Below are 21,158 nucleotides of genomic sequence, written 5' to 3' on the forward strand. Positions count from 1 at the left end.
AGTTGGGCGGTTCCTCAAAAAACTGAATATAGAATTGCCATACGACCCAGCAATACCATTGCTAGGTATCTACTCAAAGGACTTAAGGGCAAAGACACAAACGGACATTTGCACACCAATGTTTATAGCAGTGTTATTTACAATTGCAAAGAGATGGAAACAGCCAAAATGTCCATCAACAGACGAGTGGCTAAACAAACTGTGGTATATACATATGATGGAATACTATGCAGCTTTAAGACAGGATAAACTTATGAAGCATGTAATAACATGGATGGACCTAGAGAACATTATGCTGAGTGAGTCCAGCCAAAAACTAAAGGACAAATACTGTATGGTCCCACTGATGTGAACCGACATTCGAGAATAAACTTGGAATATGTCATTGATAACAGAGTCCAGCAGGAGTTAGAAACAGGGTAAGATAATGGGTAATTGGAGCTGAAGGGATACAGACTGTGCAACAGGACTAGATAGAAAAACTCAGAAATGGACAGCACAATAAGACCTAATTGTAAAGTAATCATGTTAAAACACTGAATGAAGCTGCATCTGAGCTATAGGGTTTTTTTTTTTGTTTGTCTGTTTGTTTGTTTGTGTCTTTTTTTTCTTTTTCCTTTTTTTTACTATTATTATTATTTTTATTTTTTTCTCTATATTAACATTCTATATCTTTTTCTGTTGTTTTGCTAGTTCTTTTCCTAAATCGATGCAAATATACTAAGAAATGATGATCATGCATCTATGTGATGATGTTAAGAATTACTGATTGCATATGTAGAATGGAATGATTTCTAAATGTTGTGTTAATTTCTTTTTTCTTTAATTAATAAAAAAAAAAAAGTTAAACCTCAAGTTATGACATGACCTACCAATTTCACTCCCAGGCCAATAGCCAGGAGAACTGCAGACAGGCGTCCACACCGAGACCTGTCCATGGCTGTCCAAGCAGGATTATTCACGGGAGCCAAAGGGTGGAGATAAGCACAGGCCCATCTCCTGTGAAGGGATAAACAAAATGTGGCCCACCCATCCAACAACAACAACAAAAGAGGAAGTGAGGCACTGGAACGAGTGACAACAAGCATGAACCCTGAGGACCTCATGGTGAGAGAAATAAGCCAGAGGTGGGTGGACAGACACTGCCTGTATTCCATTCCTGTGAAATGTCCAGATTTGGCAAATGCATGGAGACAGAGAGCTGGCGGTGGGGGCAGGGGGGGAAATGACCCCTGCTGAGCCTCTGTTGCTTCTGGGGGTGATCAAAATATTCTGGAATTAAATCATGATGATGGTTGCACAATCTCGTGAATATACCAGAGCCGACTAAGTTGTATACCTTAAAAAGGTGGATTTTATGGTATGTGCATTCGATCTCATTTTTTAAAAAGCAACAGGATTTTTGTATAGTAAATGACTAACTAACCATTTTGATCAGTTGGCATTATTTGTAAGACTTTGTTTATTTTCTGGGGTTTTCCAAATAAACAATCACATTGTCAGGAAGGAAAACACCCACCTTGAATTGTCTTCCCGGCAGTGTGGGACTCTAGACTTTCGTGAGTCATGGGATAAAGCAAATAAGTAATATGTAGGAGTCATCGAGGAGAGGGACTTCATGGGGAAAAAGACTTGGGTAAAAGATGGACGAGGTTAAATAAAAACCGCGTCTCCTGCAATCTAATGGGTAGCAGCATGAGCGATGCATGAAGTATTTAGCCTTAAAAAAACAAAAACAAGGCAACAGCACTTCCTAGCTCTGTTCTCTGAAAGGCTCCAGCGGCTCTCGCTGACCTAGTGAAATGAGACAGCTGCCCAGGCTCTGCCTTCACCCATGGGGCCGGCTGCCCAGGGAGAGCTGCTGGCAGGACGCCTGGCCCTGCCACGCGGCGGGAAGCTGTCAGCGTCGCAGGTGCGGCGGGCTGGGGGACGGCGGGCACCTCAGCCCCTCCATGCAAAACAAAGCTCACTCCGTCTCTCTTAGCAAGCGCTAGGCCCCGACTCCTGATCTTGAAAACTCGTAAACCAGTGGAAAAAATTAAAAACTGGTCCTGCCTTTCTCCTGCAAACTTCAGCTCAGGATAATGAAGCGTGAGACAAGGACACGTTTCTTTTTCAAGAAGCCAAACACAAGCGGGGATGCTAGAGCCAGACCCAGCAAGCCCCGGCAATGCCAGAGACCCCCAGCGGCCTAGCAGCATCACAAAAGAACGGACAGACTGACGTCCCCGTGGGCGAGCGCTGCCCCGTGGTCTCCCCACAGCAGCCCACTGCACGGTATCTGCGTTATCACAGTCACAGACCCTCATGTCCACCATGTCGTAGGGCAGCAGGGACGAGGGGCCCGCTAAAGGACGCCAGGCGCGTGGGGGGCTTTGGAGCTGTGTGAACCCCAGAGAACCTGCTCAGAGGCTGCCCGTGAGCAGGACCCTCCGATGAGGCTCTTCACTAAGGGTGGCCCCAGGAGGGTCTCAGCGTCTACGTGGGGTTCCGGGTGACAGCACAGCACCCATTAGCATGGGGTCAGAGGCTCTCCCGGGTCCCCACGCAGCCCCGAGGCTGGCGAGACACCCCACCTTCAGGGATGAATGGGTGGTGGCCCGGGAAGCTCATCTGGGGCTCCCAACAGCAGATGAGAGGGGCAGGTGACCCCAAGGCCAGGCCGTGTCCATGACGCCATGCCACAGAGCTGCCCCTAGACCCCGTGGCCCCCACCCCCCAACATCCCTGCTGGCGTGAGGCACCCACTGTGCCAAGATCCCCCAAGGGGCTCCACTGTGCACCCAGAAAACACCTCCCTGCTTGGAGACCCCCTCTCAGCACCCAGCCCCACTCCCCCTGGCTTGAACCAAGTTCTCATGTACCCCCACCCCCCCATGCCCAGCTCCAAGGGCACCTTCTCCAGCTGCAGGGCCCCTCCTGCCCTTTCTCCACCCCCAGGCCTCACCGCAGCCAGGGGGAGGCACAGGAGGGTCCCTGGGGGGACGCCGGGGCATGGAGTGCAGTGAGGGGGCCTTCTCAGATCTACCATGAGGGTGGGCTGGGGAGAGGGAGGCTGGCTGGTTGGGGGGCGGGAGAGGGCAGCCTCAAGCTGAAGGAAGTGCACCTGCACAGTGGTCCCACAGCACCACAGCCCCCTGCCCGCAGCCCTCAAGTCCCAGCAACGTCCCTTCCCCCACCCTCAGCCCATAGACCATCCTCTCCCTGCCCTTCCCAGGGGGTGGGGATGGATAGGGAAGGAGGGAGCAAGAGAGAAGAGGAGGGGAAAGCGTAGGAGACAAGCACCCCGAGGGTCAGCTGGGTGCTAGGCTGGAAATCTCAGACCAGCAGGGAGAAGAGACCTCCAGCCACCCAGAAGTGGCCACACAAGGACAGAAGAGGGGGAGACCTGGAGCTGTGCTCCCAGTCCCCAAGAGCCGCCGAGCACACGCCATCTGCCTGGGGGCCTGGCACCCCCTCCCCCCACCCCCGCTCTGCACCCCGCGGCCGCCTCCCCAGCCCCCGCCCCGCCGGGGCCAGCCCCGCGCACCCGGAACACGCCTCTCACCTGGGGCCGGGCCGCTGCTCCCCACTGGCCTCTGCGGGGCTCCCGCCGTCCGGCTCCCGGGCCCTGGGCTCCTTCTGCGGGCCCGACGCGCGGTCCGGGCACGTGGGCGGAGGCGGGTCCCGCGGCTCCGGCGCGGCCCAGGGCTCCCCTGCCGACAGCGCCCCCGGGGCCGGCCCGCACCCCACGCCCTGGTGGCCCTGGTGGCCCTTGTGGCCGGCCTCGGCTTTGGCCCGTGCAACGCGGCCCAGCTCCCCCGGGCCGCAGCTGCCCTGGAGTCTCTCGGCGGCCTCCTCGCCGCCGTCCCCGCAGCTCCCGCAGCACACGCAGGAGTTCAGGAGGCAGGTGGCAGCCGGGGGGGCCAGCTCCTGGGGGGCCCCGGGGTTCGTGGGGGCGGTGTGGGGGCCCGGGGCCTCCGGGGGGGTGGCGGCCACCGGCGCCTTGGGGTTGAAGATGACGGTGGCCGAGAGCTTCATGCCGCCGGTGCGATGCGCCAGCCTCTCGGCCGCCTCGGCGCTGGGCGCGGCCCCCTCCCAGCCGTCCAGGCCCCGCGGGACGGCCCCGGGCTCGTCGCCGCTCCCCGTGCCCCCAGCCCCTGCGCTCCCCGCCGCCTGCCCCGGGTCCCGGGGATCGGCCACCGCGCTGTCCGCCCCGGCCAGGGGCGCCCCCTCCGCCGGCCCCTCCACGTCGTCCATGCAGAACACCCTGTCCTCCTCGTCGCCGTCCGCGGCCCGCGGCCTGTGCGCGGGGGATGGGCCGGCGCTGGGCGGGGACAGCAGGGAGGACATCTCGTCCCCGGCCCTGTGCACCAGGCGGTCAAGCTGCTCCAGCTCCCGGTCGTCGTACTGCATGGAGCAGGCCAGCTCGGCCCCGGGCTCCGGCTCCGCGGGCTCCTCGGCGGGGAAGGTGGGCACCTGCACGGCGGCCCGCAGAGGGGCCTCCCCGTCCTGGGAGACGCAGAGGCTGCGCTCCAGCCGGTGCAGCTCCTCCGCCGTGAGGGTCTGCAGCAGGTCCCTGCCGAGGCCAAGACAAAGGTCTGGGTGAGCTGCCCGCAGCGGCCCCGCACCCCACGGGCGCTCCCGCAGAGCCCCAGGTCAGCCCCCCACGGCGCCTCCACCGAAAAGCGGGCACAGGGCAGCCTGCTCCAAGGTGGGCCACGGCTGACGGCACTGCCACCCCCACCTGGTTTCTTTCTTATGAAAAGGATTACGAGACCTCTCTCTCAATCGAGACAAGTCTGGTTCTCAGGGATGGACTGACTGCATTAATAAAATCTTTAAGAAGCGAAGAAAATATACGTTGGTCAGTATGGTCAGTATTTGCACTTTCACCGGTTCGTTCTACAGGAGTTCTGGCCCCATTGGCGAGCCGGCTCAGGGCCCTAGGGCCCGGGAAGCAGGCAGGCCGGAGCCCTGCCCTGCACAGCCCCATCCCAGCTGGATAAACCAGGATGGGACTACAACAGCATCAACTGCAGTGCAGGGAGGGGCAGGCCCCGGGGAGGACCAGGCAGTTCACCCAGCTTAGTCTGGGGAGACTTCTTGGAGGAAGAGGCATTGAAGCAAGACCCGAAGATGAAGTTAATTTAGTGACTAGGGTGAGACACACCTGGGAACAGCTCAGGCTGAGTCAGAGCTCCCTGGTGCAGCAGTGAGCAAATACAAAGAGACGCACTCATCCCAGGTCGCGACAACCACCTGCTGGACGCTCCCAGACTGGGTTCGTTTGCAATGATACATTCTTCATTTCTAACTAGAGCCTCATCAAAGGTATCTTTAGAGTCCACATTTCTACCAATAGTATCTTCAAAGAGTTCTAGGCCTTCTCTATCAAGCTCCTCACAACTCTTCCAGAATCTTCCCTTCAGCCATTTAAAAAGCTGCTCCAACCTGTTTGGTATTTTGCAAACTGCAGCAGCACTCCACTTCTCTGGTACCAAAATCTATGTTTGTTTGCAAGTTGCCAGAATGTGATATACCTGAACTGAAACGGTCTTTAAAAGGGGGGATTTAATAAGTTATAAGTTTACAGTTCTAAGCCTATAAAAACGTCCAAGCTAAGGCACCTGGGGACAGATATCTTAATTCAAGGAAGGCTGATGGGTCTGGAATACCTCTGTCAGCTGGGAAGACACACTGGTCCCTTGCTGGTCCCTTGCCCCTGTGCTCCGCTGCTTTTAGCCTCTATTCCTGGGGGCTTCCTCACTTTGCTTCCCCAGGGTGGTTTTCATCTCTTGGCTTCTCTTGGCTCTCTCCAAGTTCTGGTTTGCTTAACATCTCATGGCGACATCTACTGGGCTCCACGCATCTCCAGACATCTGTGTATCTGTTCCCCATGCGTTGGCATCGGTGTCAGCTCTGCTCTGAAGTTTCCGTCCGTTCTGTCCTTTCTGACTCTTTCCAAAATATCTGTTCTTTTAAAGGATTCCAGTGAACTAATCAAGACCCATCTGGAATGGGTGGAGTCACATCTCCCTCTAATCAATAGTTAACACCCACAATTCGGAGTGTCACCTCTCCGTGGAGATAACTGAATCAAAAGTTTCCAACGTACAGTATTGAGTCAGGATTTTAAAAAATGGCTGCCCCTGCAAGATTGGATCAGGATTAAAACATGGCTTTGCTGGGGTACACAGCACTTTCAAACCAGCACAGACACCAATAAACAAAGCAGGGGCCCAGAGGCTCTTGCATGCCCTTCTGGTCTGGCCTCTCATCACCCCCCACCTATCTTCTCAACGGAGGGATAGTTCTGCCTGCCCCAATCCTTCCCCGGAGGTGCTGCTGCCTGCACGCTTTGGGGTCAGGTTTCTTTGGCACTGTCATGTCGGTGTGAGGTGCCAGACAAAACCCAGGGTGTTTTTGGTTTTCCTTCCCTCCAGCAGCCCCGTTTTCCAGCCCTCCTTCTCAAGGAAGCCCATTGTAAAGTGCGTCCACTCTCTTGGCCATCCAGTCTCCCACTGTCACTTATCCCTCCTGCTCCAGCCCCGTCCCCCCGTGCAGTCCGGCCCTGGGGTGCGCCTGCGTTTCCTCCGTGCACCGCGCCGAGTGGAGCTGCTGAGTCCGCGGTACCAGCTGCCACCTGCAGGGTTTCAGGGTCCTGGTGGCCCAACGCCCTCACCACACTGGGCTCCTTTCCTGCTACCCTTTCTGCTGAGTATGCGACAGTCTCTCATTGTGCCTCTAAGTTGCTCCAGCTAACACCTAGCGAAGCTGAGCACCAGTTCCTAAGCTTCCTGGCCCCGCGGTGCCCTCTGTTATGAAGTACCTGTTCAAGTCTTTTGCCCATTTTTATTGGGTTGTCCACTTTTTCCTCACTGACTGACAGGAGTTCTTTAACTATCTTGGACGTGAATCCTTCGTTGGATACATCTGTATGGATCATACAAATCTGTGGCCTGCTTTTTTGCTCTCTTTATGATGTCTTTTGATGAACAGAAGTTTTCATAAGGCTCGATATATCACATTTCTCTTTATGTTGGTGCTTTTGTGTCCTATTAAACAAATCCTGGCCTACTCCAAGATCACAAAGATGTTCTCCTTGATGATTTCCTCTGAAAGTGGTATCGTTTCACTTTTCACACTTACACCTGCAACCTGCTTCTGGAACTGATTTTTGTAAATGATTGTGGTAGGAGCCAGATGCATGTTTCCCATATGGATATCTACTGGGAAAAATATACTCCCCACTGTTCTGCAGTGTCACGTTGCCACAAACGAGGGCACATGTACATGGGGTTGGACTCCCTGGCTCTGGCATGGAGTAGGTTAGAGGTCTGTCCCGGCACTACGACCTCGCTACACCTGCACCGCCCACGACGCCACAGCTCTCCAGCAGCAAGTGTCGCTCTCTGGCTGGTCCTTCCTCCACCGAGAACACCGAGCAGCCACGCGCATGTGGGAGGCAGTGCAGCGATGGGCAGGCGGGGGGTTTTGTGGGAGCTGCCCAAGCCCACCAAGACTAGAGCAGGTTCGCACGCTCCTCCTTGTCGTCCTCCCCTCCCCCTCCTCTTCCTCCTCCCTTCCTCCTCCTTGGCTAGCCTCGGCCCCTCAAATGTCCATATGCATTTTAGAAATAACTAGTCAATTTCTGCCTCCCAGAGCCCTCTTGGGATTTTGATTGAGAGTGCATTAAATTCAGAGATAGAGAATCACGTCTTCACAATATTTCCACTCCCTGAATGTGGAATAGCTCTCTATTTGTTTAAGTCTTATAAATTTTATGTCAGCAATGTTTCATAGTTTTCAGTTGAGTCTTGCCCAAGATTTGCAAGAGAAAAGTTTTAAATTGGATTTATGCATAAGGGTTTTATTTACAGATACTACTGTAGAGAGCATTTCCATTTCATTTTTATTCATTTACTTTTAGTATATAGAAATATATTTTATTTTGTATGTTGATCTTTTATCCAGTGACCTTGCTAAATTCACTTATTATTTCTAATAGTTTTCTAGGTATTTGATCATGCTATCTATATATATTGACCATTTTATGTTTTCCTTTCCAATTCCATATACATTTTTTTAATTGTCCTGTTTCTTGCTTTATTGCAGTGGTTAGGCTGACAATTCAATGGTGAATGGAGATGGTGAAGATTAGACATCTTTATCTTGTTCCCAGTCTTAGGGAGAAAATTTTCCTTTTTTTCCCATGGAGAATGATATTTGCTGTGTTTTTTAGAAATATATATCTTCTATGAAGGTAAGGACATTTCCTTCTATTCCAATTTTGCTAAGAGATTTTAATCATAAAAATAGATGTGAATTTTTTCAAATGCTTTTTCTAAACCTTTCAAAATAATATGGTTTGTCTTCCTCTTTTTAAATTAATGTGGTAAAGTATTGATTGGTTTTCAAATGCCAAGCCAATCTTGAAAGCCTGGAATAAATCCCCCCTGCTCATGATGTATTATCCTGTTTATATGTGGTTGGATTTAATTTGACAGCATCTTTGTGTCTATGTTCACGAGAGAGCTGGGTCTGTAATTTTCATTTCTTATAATATTCCTGGTTTTGTTTTAATGTCGAGGTTATGTTCTCTCTGGAAAAAAAAAAAAGAGAGCGTGTTCTCTTTATCTATTTTCTGGAAGAGTTTGCGTAAGATTAGTGCTATTTCTTCCCTACATGTTTAGAAGAATACACAGGGGAAGCTATCTGGGTGTGGTGGTTTCATTGTGGAAATTTTTTTTAAATATGGATTCAAATTTTTAAATAGAAAATGGACTAAAAATATTTTCTATTTCTTCTTCTGTTAGCTTTGATGAGTTCTTCTTTTGGGGAATCTATTCATTTCACCCGAAGTGTAAAATCTACTATCTGCAGTGGTGCTTGATGCTGTATTCCATTCTCCTTATTGGTGACTTACATTTTCTCTTTATTTTCCTGATTAGTTCTTCTAGGGATTTATCAACTTTATTAATCTTTTCAAAGGAACAACTTTGGTTCTGTCGATTGTCATGGTCAGGTTCATGTGTCAACTTGGCCAGATGGTGGTACCTGTTTGTCTGGTCAGGCAGGCGCTGGCCTGTCTGTTGCTATGAGGACATTTCATGCACTTAAATCATGATCATGTATTTCATGCACTTAAATCATGATCATGTCAGCTGCATCCACAGCGAGGGGGAGTGTCTTCTGCAATAAGTGATGCTTGACATTTGTTTAAGAATGTGAATTATGTCAACTGTTGGCTTCAGGGTTTTACATGTCAATTAATCAGGTTTGTTAGTTTTATTATTCATATTTTTATATTTTCAAGGAGTTTTTGTCTGCTAGTTCCATCAGCTCTAGAGAGAAGTACATCAGACCCGCCCACTATGATTTTGGATATGTCTATTCCCGTTATTTGGTACATATATACAGAGTTAGGATTGTAACATCTTATTGAAATGACCCCTTTATCAGTTTGAAATATTTCTCTTTATCTCCAGTAATGTTTATTACCTTAAAGTTTACTTTATCTGATAAAAGTATAGCTGCATCAACTTTCTTTGGTTAAGTGTTTGCATGGCACATCTTTGTCACCCATTTACTTTCAGTCTTTTTAAATCCTTACATCTGGAATGTGTCTCTTATTGTAAGATCTAGTTGTGTTTTTTAACCCAGTTAGATAATCTTAGTTCTTTACTTATAATATTTAGTTTGCTCACATTTAATGTAATTACTGATATTGTCAGTTTTACATCTACCATCTTATCTTTCGTCTATTTGGTGTTTTTGTTGTTGTTGTTCCTTTTATCCTCTTTTCCTTTCTATGAATTTGTTAGTGAAATACTCTTTTACTATTATTTTAGTGTATCTCGATATTATAGACATCCTTGGTTTAATTCATTCTAATATAAATAACTTGTCCTACCACTTCTCCAATACTGCTTGAGCTTTACAACTTTTAAACTCAATTTACCTCCCCTTTTTTATGTTACTTCCATCATGCGCTTTACTGCTTTGTGTAAATGAAATGCCACAAGACATGATAACCACTTAGTACAGACAATATTCACTTCTATTGCCCCACTTTCTCTTCTTCCATCTGAGATCACTTTGCTTTTACCTGAAGAACTCCAATTAGGCTTTTCTTTATGTGCAGGCTTCTGTGTAACAAATTCCTTCCATTTTGTCTTTCTGAATAATCCATTATTTTACGCTCATTTTTGAAGGATATTTATCACTGGTTTTTAAAGTCTTGTTGGCAGCTATTTCTTTTAGCTCTTTAAAGGTATTCTTTCATTGCCTTTAATTTATATATTTATATAAATATATATATTTATATATGCCTTTATTTATTATAATTTATATTCTTCTTATAAGAGCTGTCAGTCATATTCCTTTTGAAGTTATATGTCCTTTTTTACTCCGACTGCTTGTAAAAAACATTTTTTTCAGCAGTTTTACTATGCTTTCCCTGGTAATTTTGTGTTATCTTGCATGTAGTTTTTCTAAGCTTTCTGAATCTGTAGATAGATATTTTTCATTAGTTTTAGAAAATTTTTTGGCATTATTCTTTGAATACTGTTCCTGCCTCATTCTCTCTGTGACTTCTTTATGGGACTTGGATTAGGTACATTAGACCTTTGAGTAGGTCATGTGTATCTCATGCTCTGTTTTGTTTTATTTCTTGTTTGTTTGTTTTTTCCATTCTTTTTTCTTTGTGCTTCAATTTGGGTCTTCTCGATTGACCTGTCCTTAAGTTCGTTACTTCTGTGTTCTGGTGGGTACAATCTGTTATTAAATCCATCTACTGAATTCTTACTACTGAATGTTCTTGGTTCTAGAATGTCCATTTGGTCATTGTTCATAGTTTCCAATACCCTGTTGAAATTCTCCATCCTCTTATCTAATTTTATCTAGTTCCCTTTCTTCTATTTTCTTCAACATATTAATTGAAATTGCTTTAAAGTCCTTGTGCTTTAACTCTAATGGGAGCTTCTGCAATCTGCCTCAATTATCCAGCTTTTCTCTTGACCATCCGTCATATTTTCTTGCCTCTTTACACATTTAGCAATTTTGGATTACATGAAGGACACTGGGTATGAAAACACCATAGTGGCTCCAGATGATGTTTTCTTCCAGCAGGGAGGGTTTCCCCTTTCTCTGGTGGGGAGATGGTGTAAGGCTCAACTGCTGCATTCCACTTGGACACGGGGCAGGGTGGGGCTGAGCTGGAGAGACTGCGACTTCCCAGCTCCAAAGGTGCAGAGCTGGGGAGCACATGGGTGGTTCCGTGGAAGAATGCTCGCCTTCTGTGTGGGAAACCCGGGTCCATTCCTGGACCATACAACCAAAAAACAAAAGTGCAAGGACCCAGCTCTGCCCATGCGAGCTCCAGCCCAGCCTCCATGGCCCTGCAAATCAGGCCAAGGTCTCACGGGGGACCAGCAGTGCGCTGGAGGTTCCTGGACCTCAGAAGGGCAGAAAATTCCCCCCGTGCCCTTTAGGAGCTTTCAGCTTTCATCCCCTGAATCCTCAAGATGCAGTGAGGGTCCCACTTGATCCCCCCCCCCCATTTGTTAAACAGCCCCTTGCAGCAAACTGTCTGTCCCCGGCAGAAATTCTCCACCTGGGATGCCTGATTATGGACAGGACTCAACAGCCAACTGCAATCATTAAACACTCCTTGGGAAGAAATGAGTGGAGACAACCAGCTCACCCCAAAAGGTTCTGCCCTCTGGAATTCTGGTTTATCTAATCCTTGCTTCCATGGCTCAGATACCTTTAAAATATGATTTTTTAAAAATTTATCCCATTTCTTTCTTGCTGTGGCTGGAGAATTGGCCTGGTGCCACCTCAGAGACTTCATCCCAAAGCAGAAATCTTGTCTGTATATAATTTTTTAAATGAGAAGATTCCTGGTGTATGCGTGCCTACATTTAACAGCACTTTATTAATACATCCCTCTGCCTCTCCCCTGCCACCCCTTTCCCCACCCTATACTCCAATTCTCCCCACACTGCACCCCAAGTTCCCCCACTCCACACCCCAGTCTCCCCAACCCATGCCCCGAGTTCTCCCACTCAACACCCTGAGTCCACCCGCCCCACACCCCGAGTCCCCCCACCCCACACCCCAGTCTCCCAAACCGGCTCCCTGAGTCACCCAGCTCTGCACCCCGAGTCCCCCCATCCCACCTTATCTTCCGCAGCAGCGTGTGGAATGGCCTGAACAGCTCGGACATGTCTTCCGCCTTGCGGTCCAGGTTGAGTGGTCCATCAGCGTAGACCACGAGGCCACTGCATCCGAGACACAAAAGCCAGTCTGTGTTAGAGCTGCATCAGGCTCCCGGGCGGCCCAGAGCCTCCAAGTGTGAACACCCGAGATGGACACGCAGTCAGGGAACTCCTCGGCCCACAACACACTCAATGCCACGTGTGCTCTCCACCTTTTTTGTGATTAGATCTTAAATAAAGCTAGGAAAAGAGCACATACAACTATCACCGAAGATTTATCATCTTTTAAAGTTGAGTAGCTTATGTTCATATGAGTGATCATAAAATAATCATTAAAAATATATCTGTATGGCCATACAGCATACAAAAAAAAACTATATACATATATATATATGTGTATGTATGTATAAGATATATATATATTTCTGTAAACCCACAACTAACATCATCCTCAGTGGTGGAGATTGAAAGCTGTTCCCCTAAGATCAGGAACAAGACAAAGACGCCCACTGTCACCGCTGTTCTCAACATTGCACTGGAAGTTCTGGCCAAAGCTATCAGGCAAGAAAAATAAATAAAGGGCAACCAAATAGGAAAAAGAAGGCGTAAAACTTTCCCTATTCTCAGATTACATGATCTATCTATATAACCTTGAAAAATTCACAACGAAGCTGCTAGAGCCAATAAACAAATTCAGCAAAGTGGCAGAGTATAGGATCAATACTCCAAGATCAGTGTTTCTATACACTAGTAATGAACAATCTGATGATGATTTTTTTTAAGTTCCATTTACTATAGCAACCAAAAGAAGCAAATACCTAGGAATAAATTTAATAAAGGACGTATAAGACTGAGTGGGTTTGGGGCTGTACCCCCAAAAATCATGTTTTTAAACTTAACCCATCCCTGTGGGTGTGAACCCACTGTAAGCTTTTGATGAGGCTAGTTCTGTTAAGGTTTGACCCAGCTCAGTCACGGTGGGTCTTAATTCTATTAGTGGAGTCCTTTATAAGCAGAATGAAATTCAGAGAGAAAACCGTGGGAAGCAAGAAGCTGAAGGTCAACGGAATGGAAGAGAAAGGAGAGGCCAGGAGACCCTGCCATGTGCCATATGACAAGGTAAGGACTGAGGATCGCCAGCAGCCAACCCCAGAATGCCACAGTCTTTGGGGAGAAAGCAAGTATCGCCTTGATGATGCCTTGATTTGGACTTTTTCCTAGCTGCCAAACCATGAGCCAATAAATTCCCATTGTTTAAGCCAAGCCATTGCATGGAATTTGCTTGATGGGTGAAGGAAACTAAAACAGGGCTTATACATGGAAAATTACAAATCCTGCTAAAAGAAATCAAAGAAGACCTAAGTAAATGGAAGGATATTGTATGTTTATGGAGGCAAGGTAAATATTGTTAAGACATCAACTCTAAAGTAATTCACTGAGTCAATAAAAAGCCAATCAAAAATTCAACAGCCTTCTTTGCAGAAGCAAAAAAGCCAAACATTTAACTTATATGAAGGGTAATGGGATGTAAATAGCCCAAACCATCTTGAGAATGAGGAATGGAGTTAGAGGACTCATGCTTCCCTATTTTAAAACTTATGACTAAGCCACAGTAATGAAAACAGCATGGTATTGGTATAAGGACAGACATATAGAACAATGGAATCAAGTTGAGAGTTCAGAAATAAACCATCACATGTATGGCCAATTGTTTTTTGATGAGGGTGCCAAATCCACTCAACAGGGAAAGAATAATGTCTTCAACAAATGGTGCTGGGAAAAAATTGGAAATCCATATGCAAAAGAATGAAGATGGACCCACACCTCACATCATCTACAAAAATTAACTGAAAATGGATCAAATATCTAAATATAAGAACCAAAACTATAAGACTCCTAGAAGAAAACTCAGGGCAGCATCTTCACAACCTTGTGGTAAGCAATGGTTTTCTTAGACTTTATACCAAAAGCATGAGCAACAAAAGAAAAAAATAGACAAACAGGACCTTAACAAAATTAGAAACTTATATGCATCAGAAGACTTCATCATGAAAGTAAAAAGACAACTTCAGAATGGGATAAAACATATCCCACTGGTTTAGTATCCAGAATATATAAAAAAAAAATCTACAACTCAAAGGCAAAAAGATAAACAACCCAATAAAAAATTGGGCAAAAGACTCAAATAAACATTTCTCCAATAAGAACATGAAAGTTGCTCAACATCATTAGCCATTAGGGAAACGCAAATCAAAACCACAATGAAATACCATTTCACACACATTAGGATGGCTATTATATAAAAAACAGAAAATAACGAGTATTGGAGAGGATGTGGAGGAATAGGGACACTCAGTTCATTGTTGGTGGGAGCTTAAAATGCTGTAGCCACTGTGGAGAACAGTTTTGTGGTTCCTCAGAAAATTAAGTATAGAATTACCATTGACTTGGCAATCCCACTTCTAGGTATATACCCAAATGAACTGAAAGCAGGGACTCAAACATATATTCTCAGACTGATATTCATAGTGGCATTATTCACACTTGCCAAAAGATGGTGCAACCCAAGTGCCATCAGCTGGTGAAGAGATGAATACACCCAATGGAATATTATTCAGGAGTAAGGAGGAATGAAATCCTGGTACATGCAACAACATGGATGAACCCTGAAGTCATAATGTTGAGTGAAACAAGCCAGACTCAAATGAACAAATATCGTACAATCTCAATTATATGAAATAATTTGAATATGCAAATCCATAAAGTCAGAAATTAGAATTCAGGTTACTAGGGGCCAGGGAAGAGGTAAAGAGTGGGGAGTTAATTTTTAATTGGTACAGAGTTTGCCTTTAGGATGATGGAAAAGGTTTGGTAATGAATGGTGGTGATGGTAGCATAACACTGGGCACATGCCTGGAGGACATCTCTGGAACACTGTCCCTGGAGGACCTCTCCATGGATCGCTGTCCTTGGAGCACTGTTCCTGGAGCACCATCCCTTGAGGGCCTCTCCTTGAAGCACCATCCCTGGATCATTGTCCCTAGAGGACTTCTCCCTGGAGCACTGTCCTTGGAGCACTGTCCCTGGAGTACCACCCCTAGGGGATCTCTCCTTAGGGCACCCCTGGAGGACATCCCTGGAGGATTCCTCCTTGGAGCACTGAGCACTATCCCTGGAGCACTCTTGCTGGAGGACCAGCCCCAGGTGCCTCATTCCAGGCCTCAGGGACCTGACAGCTCAGCTCACCTGGGTGTCAGGGGCCATGTGCCTGTGGTCACTGCACCTGCTCTCCGCCTTCTGCATGGAGAGTGGGGGACAGACACATGCCGTAGGCTCTCGCGTTGATGGACCACTCAGCATTAGCCCCTGGCAGCTCCTTCCTAATGCATCGGTTTAGTGAGAGACGCCAGTGAACATGACTGATGACGGGAATTCTTTTTCCTAACAAGGCGTTTCATGTGCAAAAGGGAGGATGCGGAGGCTGGGGACGACTGCTTCACCATTGCCCTGCCCCGGGGCTCTGAGGGATCTGAGCGGGACGAGGGGCTACATCTTAGGCCCCCATAGAGGGGAGCTGGCCAGAGGACAGCCTGGACACTTGGGGGACAGGAGGGCTTCTCTAGGCTTCAGCCCAGTGTCCAATGGCACCCCCTCCATGCCCTGCTGCCCCCAGGGCTCCTTGCCAGTTGAGCCCCCCACCCAGCAGCTCCGAGACGTGCACCTGGGGGTGGGGTACGGCCAGGCTGCCTGGGTCCTGCCCTGGGCCTCCTGCGCCCTAGGCCTGAGGGTGAGTTAGGTGTTCACTTAAAATGGTTAGATGGCGAGTGTAACGGCTGCTACCACACGACGCGACGCCAGCACACAGCGGGCCAGCCACTGATAAGTCAGACAGCGAGCCCTCGTGCCGTGGAAAAATGTTCCCAAAATACTAAATACAGAACATTGTCGCAACGCGGCATGGCCCCACTCCAGACAATTTCCTAACACCTGCGTGGCGGGACTTCTGTGACCAGGTGTCGGGGTGGTGCATGTTCTTGTAGAAGAGGAGGTGGCCACGCCATTGGAAAGGGGAGCCCCGTGCTCCCTACCCACCCCGGCTGGGTATCCCCTGCTGTTCACCCCATGTCGGCCCGAGGGGACATGGGTCAGCGTGGGGAGGATGCAGCGTGGCCCGGATGCACCAGTCTGTTGGGTTGCGGCCACGGGGCCCTCGCAGCTCCCACAGCTGGCCTCAGGGCCGCCCCCATCACCCCCCTCACGCCTCCTGGCTGTGTACCCTGTGCCTGTGGATGGCGGGGGGGGGGTGGAGGGTAGGTCCCGGCTGTGCCCCCCCGCCACCGCCCGTCACCTCCTGCCACCTCCCTCTGTGCTTGCGCGGCACGAGGGCTCGCTGTCTGACTCATCAGTGGCTGGCCCGCTGCATGCTGGCATCGCGTCGTGTGGTAGCAGCCGTTACACTCGCCATTTAACCACTTTTAAGTGAACACCTAACTCAGTGGCACCAATTACGAGAACGTCACCATCACTCCCACCTGTTTCCAAAACTTTCCATCGCCCCGAACAGAAACTCTGTAGCCATTAAGCAAGAACTCCACACCGAAGCATCATTTTAAATCAATCCCTTAATTCTAGATTCCCATCTCTACCAGTTTGGGTCTGTGGTGGGCCCCAGGAAACCACGTCCTTTAATCCTCATTCAGTATTGCTGGGTGGGAGCGTTTGATTGTTCCCATGGAGATGTGGCCCACTCAACCTTGGGTGGTAACTTTTGATTAGGTGGTTTCCATGGAGATGAGCTCCATCCATTCAAGGTGGGGCTGCTCACTGGAGCCCTTTGAGAGGGAACCATCTTGGAAGAAGCCTTAGAGAAGCCAGAGACCTTTGCAGAAGCAGAAGGAAACCCCCCAGGGGGAAGCATTAGGAAATGAGGAGAGACAGCTAGTGGACACAGCCACGTGTCTTCCCAGCTGAAAGAGAAACCCCAAACTTCATTGGCCTTTCTTGAGTCAAGGTATCTTTCTTTGGATGCCTTAGTTTGGACATTTTCACAGCCTTAGAACTGTAAACTTGCAACTTAATAAATTCACTTTTCAAAAGCCATTCCATTTCTGGTATACTGCATTCTAGCAGCTTACAAACTAAGACACACCCCACCCCCAAACTTCTATTACAAGTCACGCTTCTGTGAAAGTCTTTTCAAGTACGCGTTTGTGCACCCATCAGGTGGACGTGACACGAAGCTGCAGAAGCTCCTGCACGTGTCCCCATGCCAGGCCCCGAGGGTCCATCAGACAGTGAAGGGGGACGCCTGCCACGCAGCCCCTGGTCTAGTCGGGTTGTCTCTGTCCACAGGGGCTGCCATAGCGAACAGCACCCGTGGGCCGATCACCCTCGGGAAGGTGCCATCTCGGTTTCGGGCTAGAGGCCAACAGCAGCCATCAGGACTGGGTTTTCTCCTGAATCTGCCCGTGCCCCGAAACTCCGCGTCCGCCGCCTCCTCTCTGCCCCTGTCCTAACTGTGTCCATGCCCCTCAGCCTAGTCGGGCTCAGGTCACATGGGTGAAGCCCCGACGCACTCTGGCTTTGCCGTGACTTAATACTGACCTCAAAAATCCTCACTATAAACGGGGTCATGTGCACAGAACCAGGGGCAGAGGCCGGACGTGTTTGTGGGGGACAGAAATCAATCCATAACTGTCCACCCTCTGGATCCCTAAAAGCCTGTTCTTTCCACATGCAGGGCACACCCCCTCCCAGCATCCCGACAGGCTTCAGCCCTCTCAGCAGCAGCTCTCCACCCCAAACCGCACCTCTGTACTTGTGGGTCCATCCTGGGACAAAAGCCCTCTCCAGCCCGGACCCAGGAAACCTGGGGAGAAGTTACCTGCTCCCAGAAGGTAGTAGTGGGACAGGCACCAAGCAGGCACCCCTCGTTCCGAAGGACGCTGTGCTAGTTTGGTAGCTGCTGGAATGCAACACACCAGAGATGGATTGGCTTTTAATAAAAGGGGATTTATTTTGTTAGTTCTTCAGAGGAAAGGCAGCTAACTTTCCACTGAGGTTCTTTCTTACATGGGAAGGCACAGGATGATCCCTGCTGGCCTTCTCTCCAGGCCTCTGGGTTCCAACAACTTTCCCCAGGGTGATTCCTTTCTGATCTCCAAAGGCCTGGACTGAGCTGCGAGTGCTGAGATGAGGTGTGCTGAGCTGCTTGGGCTGTGCTACGTTGAGTCTCTCATTTAAGCACCAGCCAATTAAATCAAACATCATTCATTGCAGCAGACGCACCTCCTAGCTGACTGCAGATGTAATCAGCGACAGATGAGGTTCACATGCCATCAGCTCATGTCCACAGCAATAGAACTAGGTGCCTTCACCTGGCCAAGTTGACACCTGACTCTAAGTACCACAGACACTCTGGAAGGGAAAATGGGGTTGTGGGTCCCACACAGATGCTGAACTCCAGCGGGCGAACCCCGCCTGATTTCAAGGCCTGGGGCTCCTCTGTGGCCACTGCTGCATCCTCTGGACTTGGTGGCATGGCTGCCCCCTCCAAAGGCCAGGCCGGGAGCCCCGCTCTCTTGGCTGAGGCCAGCGCTTCTGTCCAGGCCTCGGCTTCCACGGCTCTGCCTAAACATCGTTCTTTATTTCATCCCGTGTCTGGCCCTCCCAGTCCAGGCTGGCCATGCTTCTGCTCATTCAAAATGATCAAAAACAGTCAGTTTCATGTGCATTTCTAGGGGTTCCAGGATGTCAGATGAAAGCATCTTCTACTAGTGTTCCCTGGAATATTTGGAGAACCGCATTTCTGCTCCTCACTTCCTCTCGGGTGCGTGAATGGACCCCTGAGTCCTAGGCCTGACCCCTTCAGCAAAGGGCTGTCCAGCCCCACCCTCATGTGGAGCCCAGCTATCTGGGACCCCCAGGAACTCGGGGTGCACTGTGAGGACTGCCGCTGGCCCAGTCTAGGGCTCGCCGTCTGGCAGGCTGAGAATTCTCCAGATTGTCAGGGGCAGGTTCCTCTGAGCTTCAGGGTTCAGTTCTCAGCGTACCCCTTTCCTCTCCTCACTTCCTGTAAGCAGCGAGGAAACCCGGCTGCACCTTCCACACTGAGCGTGGGAACCTCAGCCAAACGTCCCAGTGCATCGCTTGCAAGTTCTGCCTCCATCTGGCATCGGAACTCCTGGTTCTCTGCTGCTTTACGGCTCGGCTCCCCTTTCCTCCAGCTCCCAGAGGTGCATCCACCTCTCCAGGGCCTCACGGATGCTCCTTTCAGGCTGTTACTTCTGTCGGCACCATGCATGCGGGCGGGCGTTTCGGTTCTCTGGGTCAGCAGCGGCTCCTCTGCACCCTGCCTCCTTCTCCCCATCCCCGCAGCCCACCACTCTTCCAGGCCTTTCTGCTCTCCCAACTTCACCAGTGACCCGATTCTGAGGCCACGTCTGCATTTGGAGAGCAGCCCCCCACTTCCAGGAACCTGAACCTGGTTTGCAGTGCGCTGCTCCAAGCAACAGGCCAGCGGCAGGGACAGCAGGACTTACAGGCTTCCCCTGGTGTTGGGGTGAGATGGGGTCTGCAGGCCCTGCTCCAGGTATGTGGTCGAGGGGGCTGCTTTCGGCCCCCCGCCCTCCCGCCTGAGTCCTCCTGGGCCTCTCCCCGGTGTGCAGGGCCAGCCAAGCTGGGCTCCAGCCCCCTGGCTCCTCTGTGCCCAGGCTGGGTTAGGACTCAGACGTGCCTTGGGGGACACAACTCAGCCTACTGCAGGGGGAACCTAAAAATGATGCAAATCCCACTTTATATGAATGTCCACGCCAGGGGGATGAAAAGAAACAGAAAGCAGGTGAGCAAGGGTTTGGGGCCATGGCCAGGAAAGGGGACATGGGCAGCTCTCCGGGGGACTGGCTGCCCACCTCCACAAGCATGTGACAAGCCACTGTCCACCTTAAATGGGCAGATTGCACAGCGCGTGGGTCATATCCCAGTAAAGCTGGGGGGAAAACAGGGTCCACCTGTGCAGGACAAGGGGTGCTGGCCATGACGAGCTCCTGGGGGACCAGGATGGACAGCACAGGACAAGGGGGTGGGGGGGGCAGGAGGGCATGGCCTGGGAGACGGGCAGCACCTGGTGGAAGGGACCTCGGGGGTGAGGGAGGGGCCTGGGTCTGGGGGGGCCCCCGGGTGGTGGCTGAACAGCAGAGCGGCTGCATGGGGTGGTGGGGGACAGAGGAGTGAGGGGACCGGGCGGCTGGGGAGCCCATTCCTGGTTGGGTGGACTCTGGGCTGTGCCTCACTCTGCACCTGCAGGCAGACAGCAGAGCAGGGCGTGGGGAGAGGCCGGCAGGAGGTGCCCCACGTGGACAGGGACAGGGACGGGGACATGGACTGATGGAGCTCAGGGGCAAGGCCCTGGTGGGCTGGGGGCATGCGGGCCGGGCTAGGAGGCGAACAGGGGCCATGGAGGCCGGAGCGGCCAGGGCTGCAGGGTGCCAGGCGGGTCCCAGAGTGGTGCACCCAGCCGAGGCATTTCATTTCTTTACCCCTTCCAGATAAGATCCTAAAAGTAAAGCATCCCAGGCAGGAGTCTAGGATACCACTTCCCCATATCCGCGCCGGGCAGCAAGGACGTGACGGCCGAGGGTCCAGGCAGAGGACCAGGCGGGTGTGGCGGGGTCCTGGGTGGGTGCTGTCTTCAGCCCTGCCCCCACGCTCCACAGAAAGCCCGGCACTGCCCTCCCCAGCACTCCCCCCACCCCAGGATCCTGCCAACCCACGGGCACCATGGCCCGGCCTGGCATTTCCGGGCCTCAGTTTACCGCCTCTGCCTGGGCCAACCCCAACGACTTCCCTGGGGGGACTCCAGGCGGCCCTGGCACTCTGAATGTGCTTGGCTCAGTGGGGCCCTGGATGTGGGCGCCCCCGTGCCCCTCCCCGCCTGCTCTCGGAGCTCCCCTGGGC

General features: G+C 50.5%; 1 protein-coding gene across 1 annotated transcript in view; it reads right to left on the bottom strand.

Annotated features, from left to right (window-relative positions):
• ZFYVE28 (zinc finger FYVE-type containing 28) overlaps window positions 1–21,158 on the bottom strand; it is an 82,578-nt gene that overhangs the window by 29,512 nt on the left and 31,908 nt on the right. Inside the window, exons 7-8 of the mRNA XM_077136239.1 lie at window positions 12,165–12,266; window positions 3,548–4,558 (exon numbers count right to left, since the gene is read on the bottom strand). Coding sequence (XP_076992354.1) covers window positions 3,548–4,558; window positions 12,165–12,266 — 1,113 coding nt within the window. The remainder of the gene's footprint in view (window positions 1–3,547; window positions 4,559–12,164; window positions 12,267–21,158) is intronic.

Source organism: Tamandua tetradactyla, chromosome 19, assembly GCF_023851605.1.
Source record: "Tamandua tetradactyla isolate mTamTet1 chromosome 19, mTamTet1.pri, whole genome shotgun sequence".
Taxonomy (NCBI): Eukaryota; Metazoa; Chordata; class Mammalia; order Pilosa; family Myrmecophagidae; genus Tamandua; species Tamandua tetradactyla.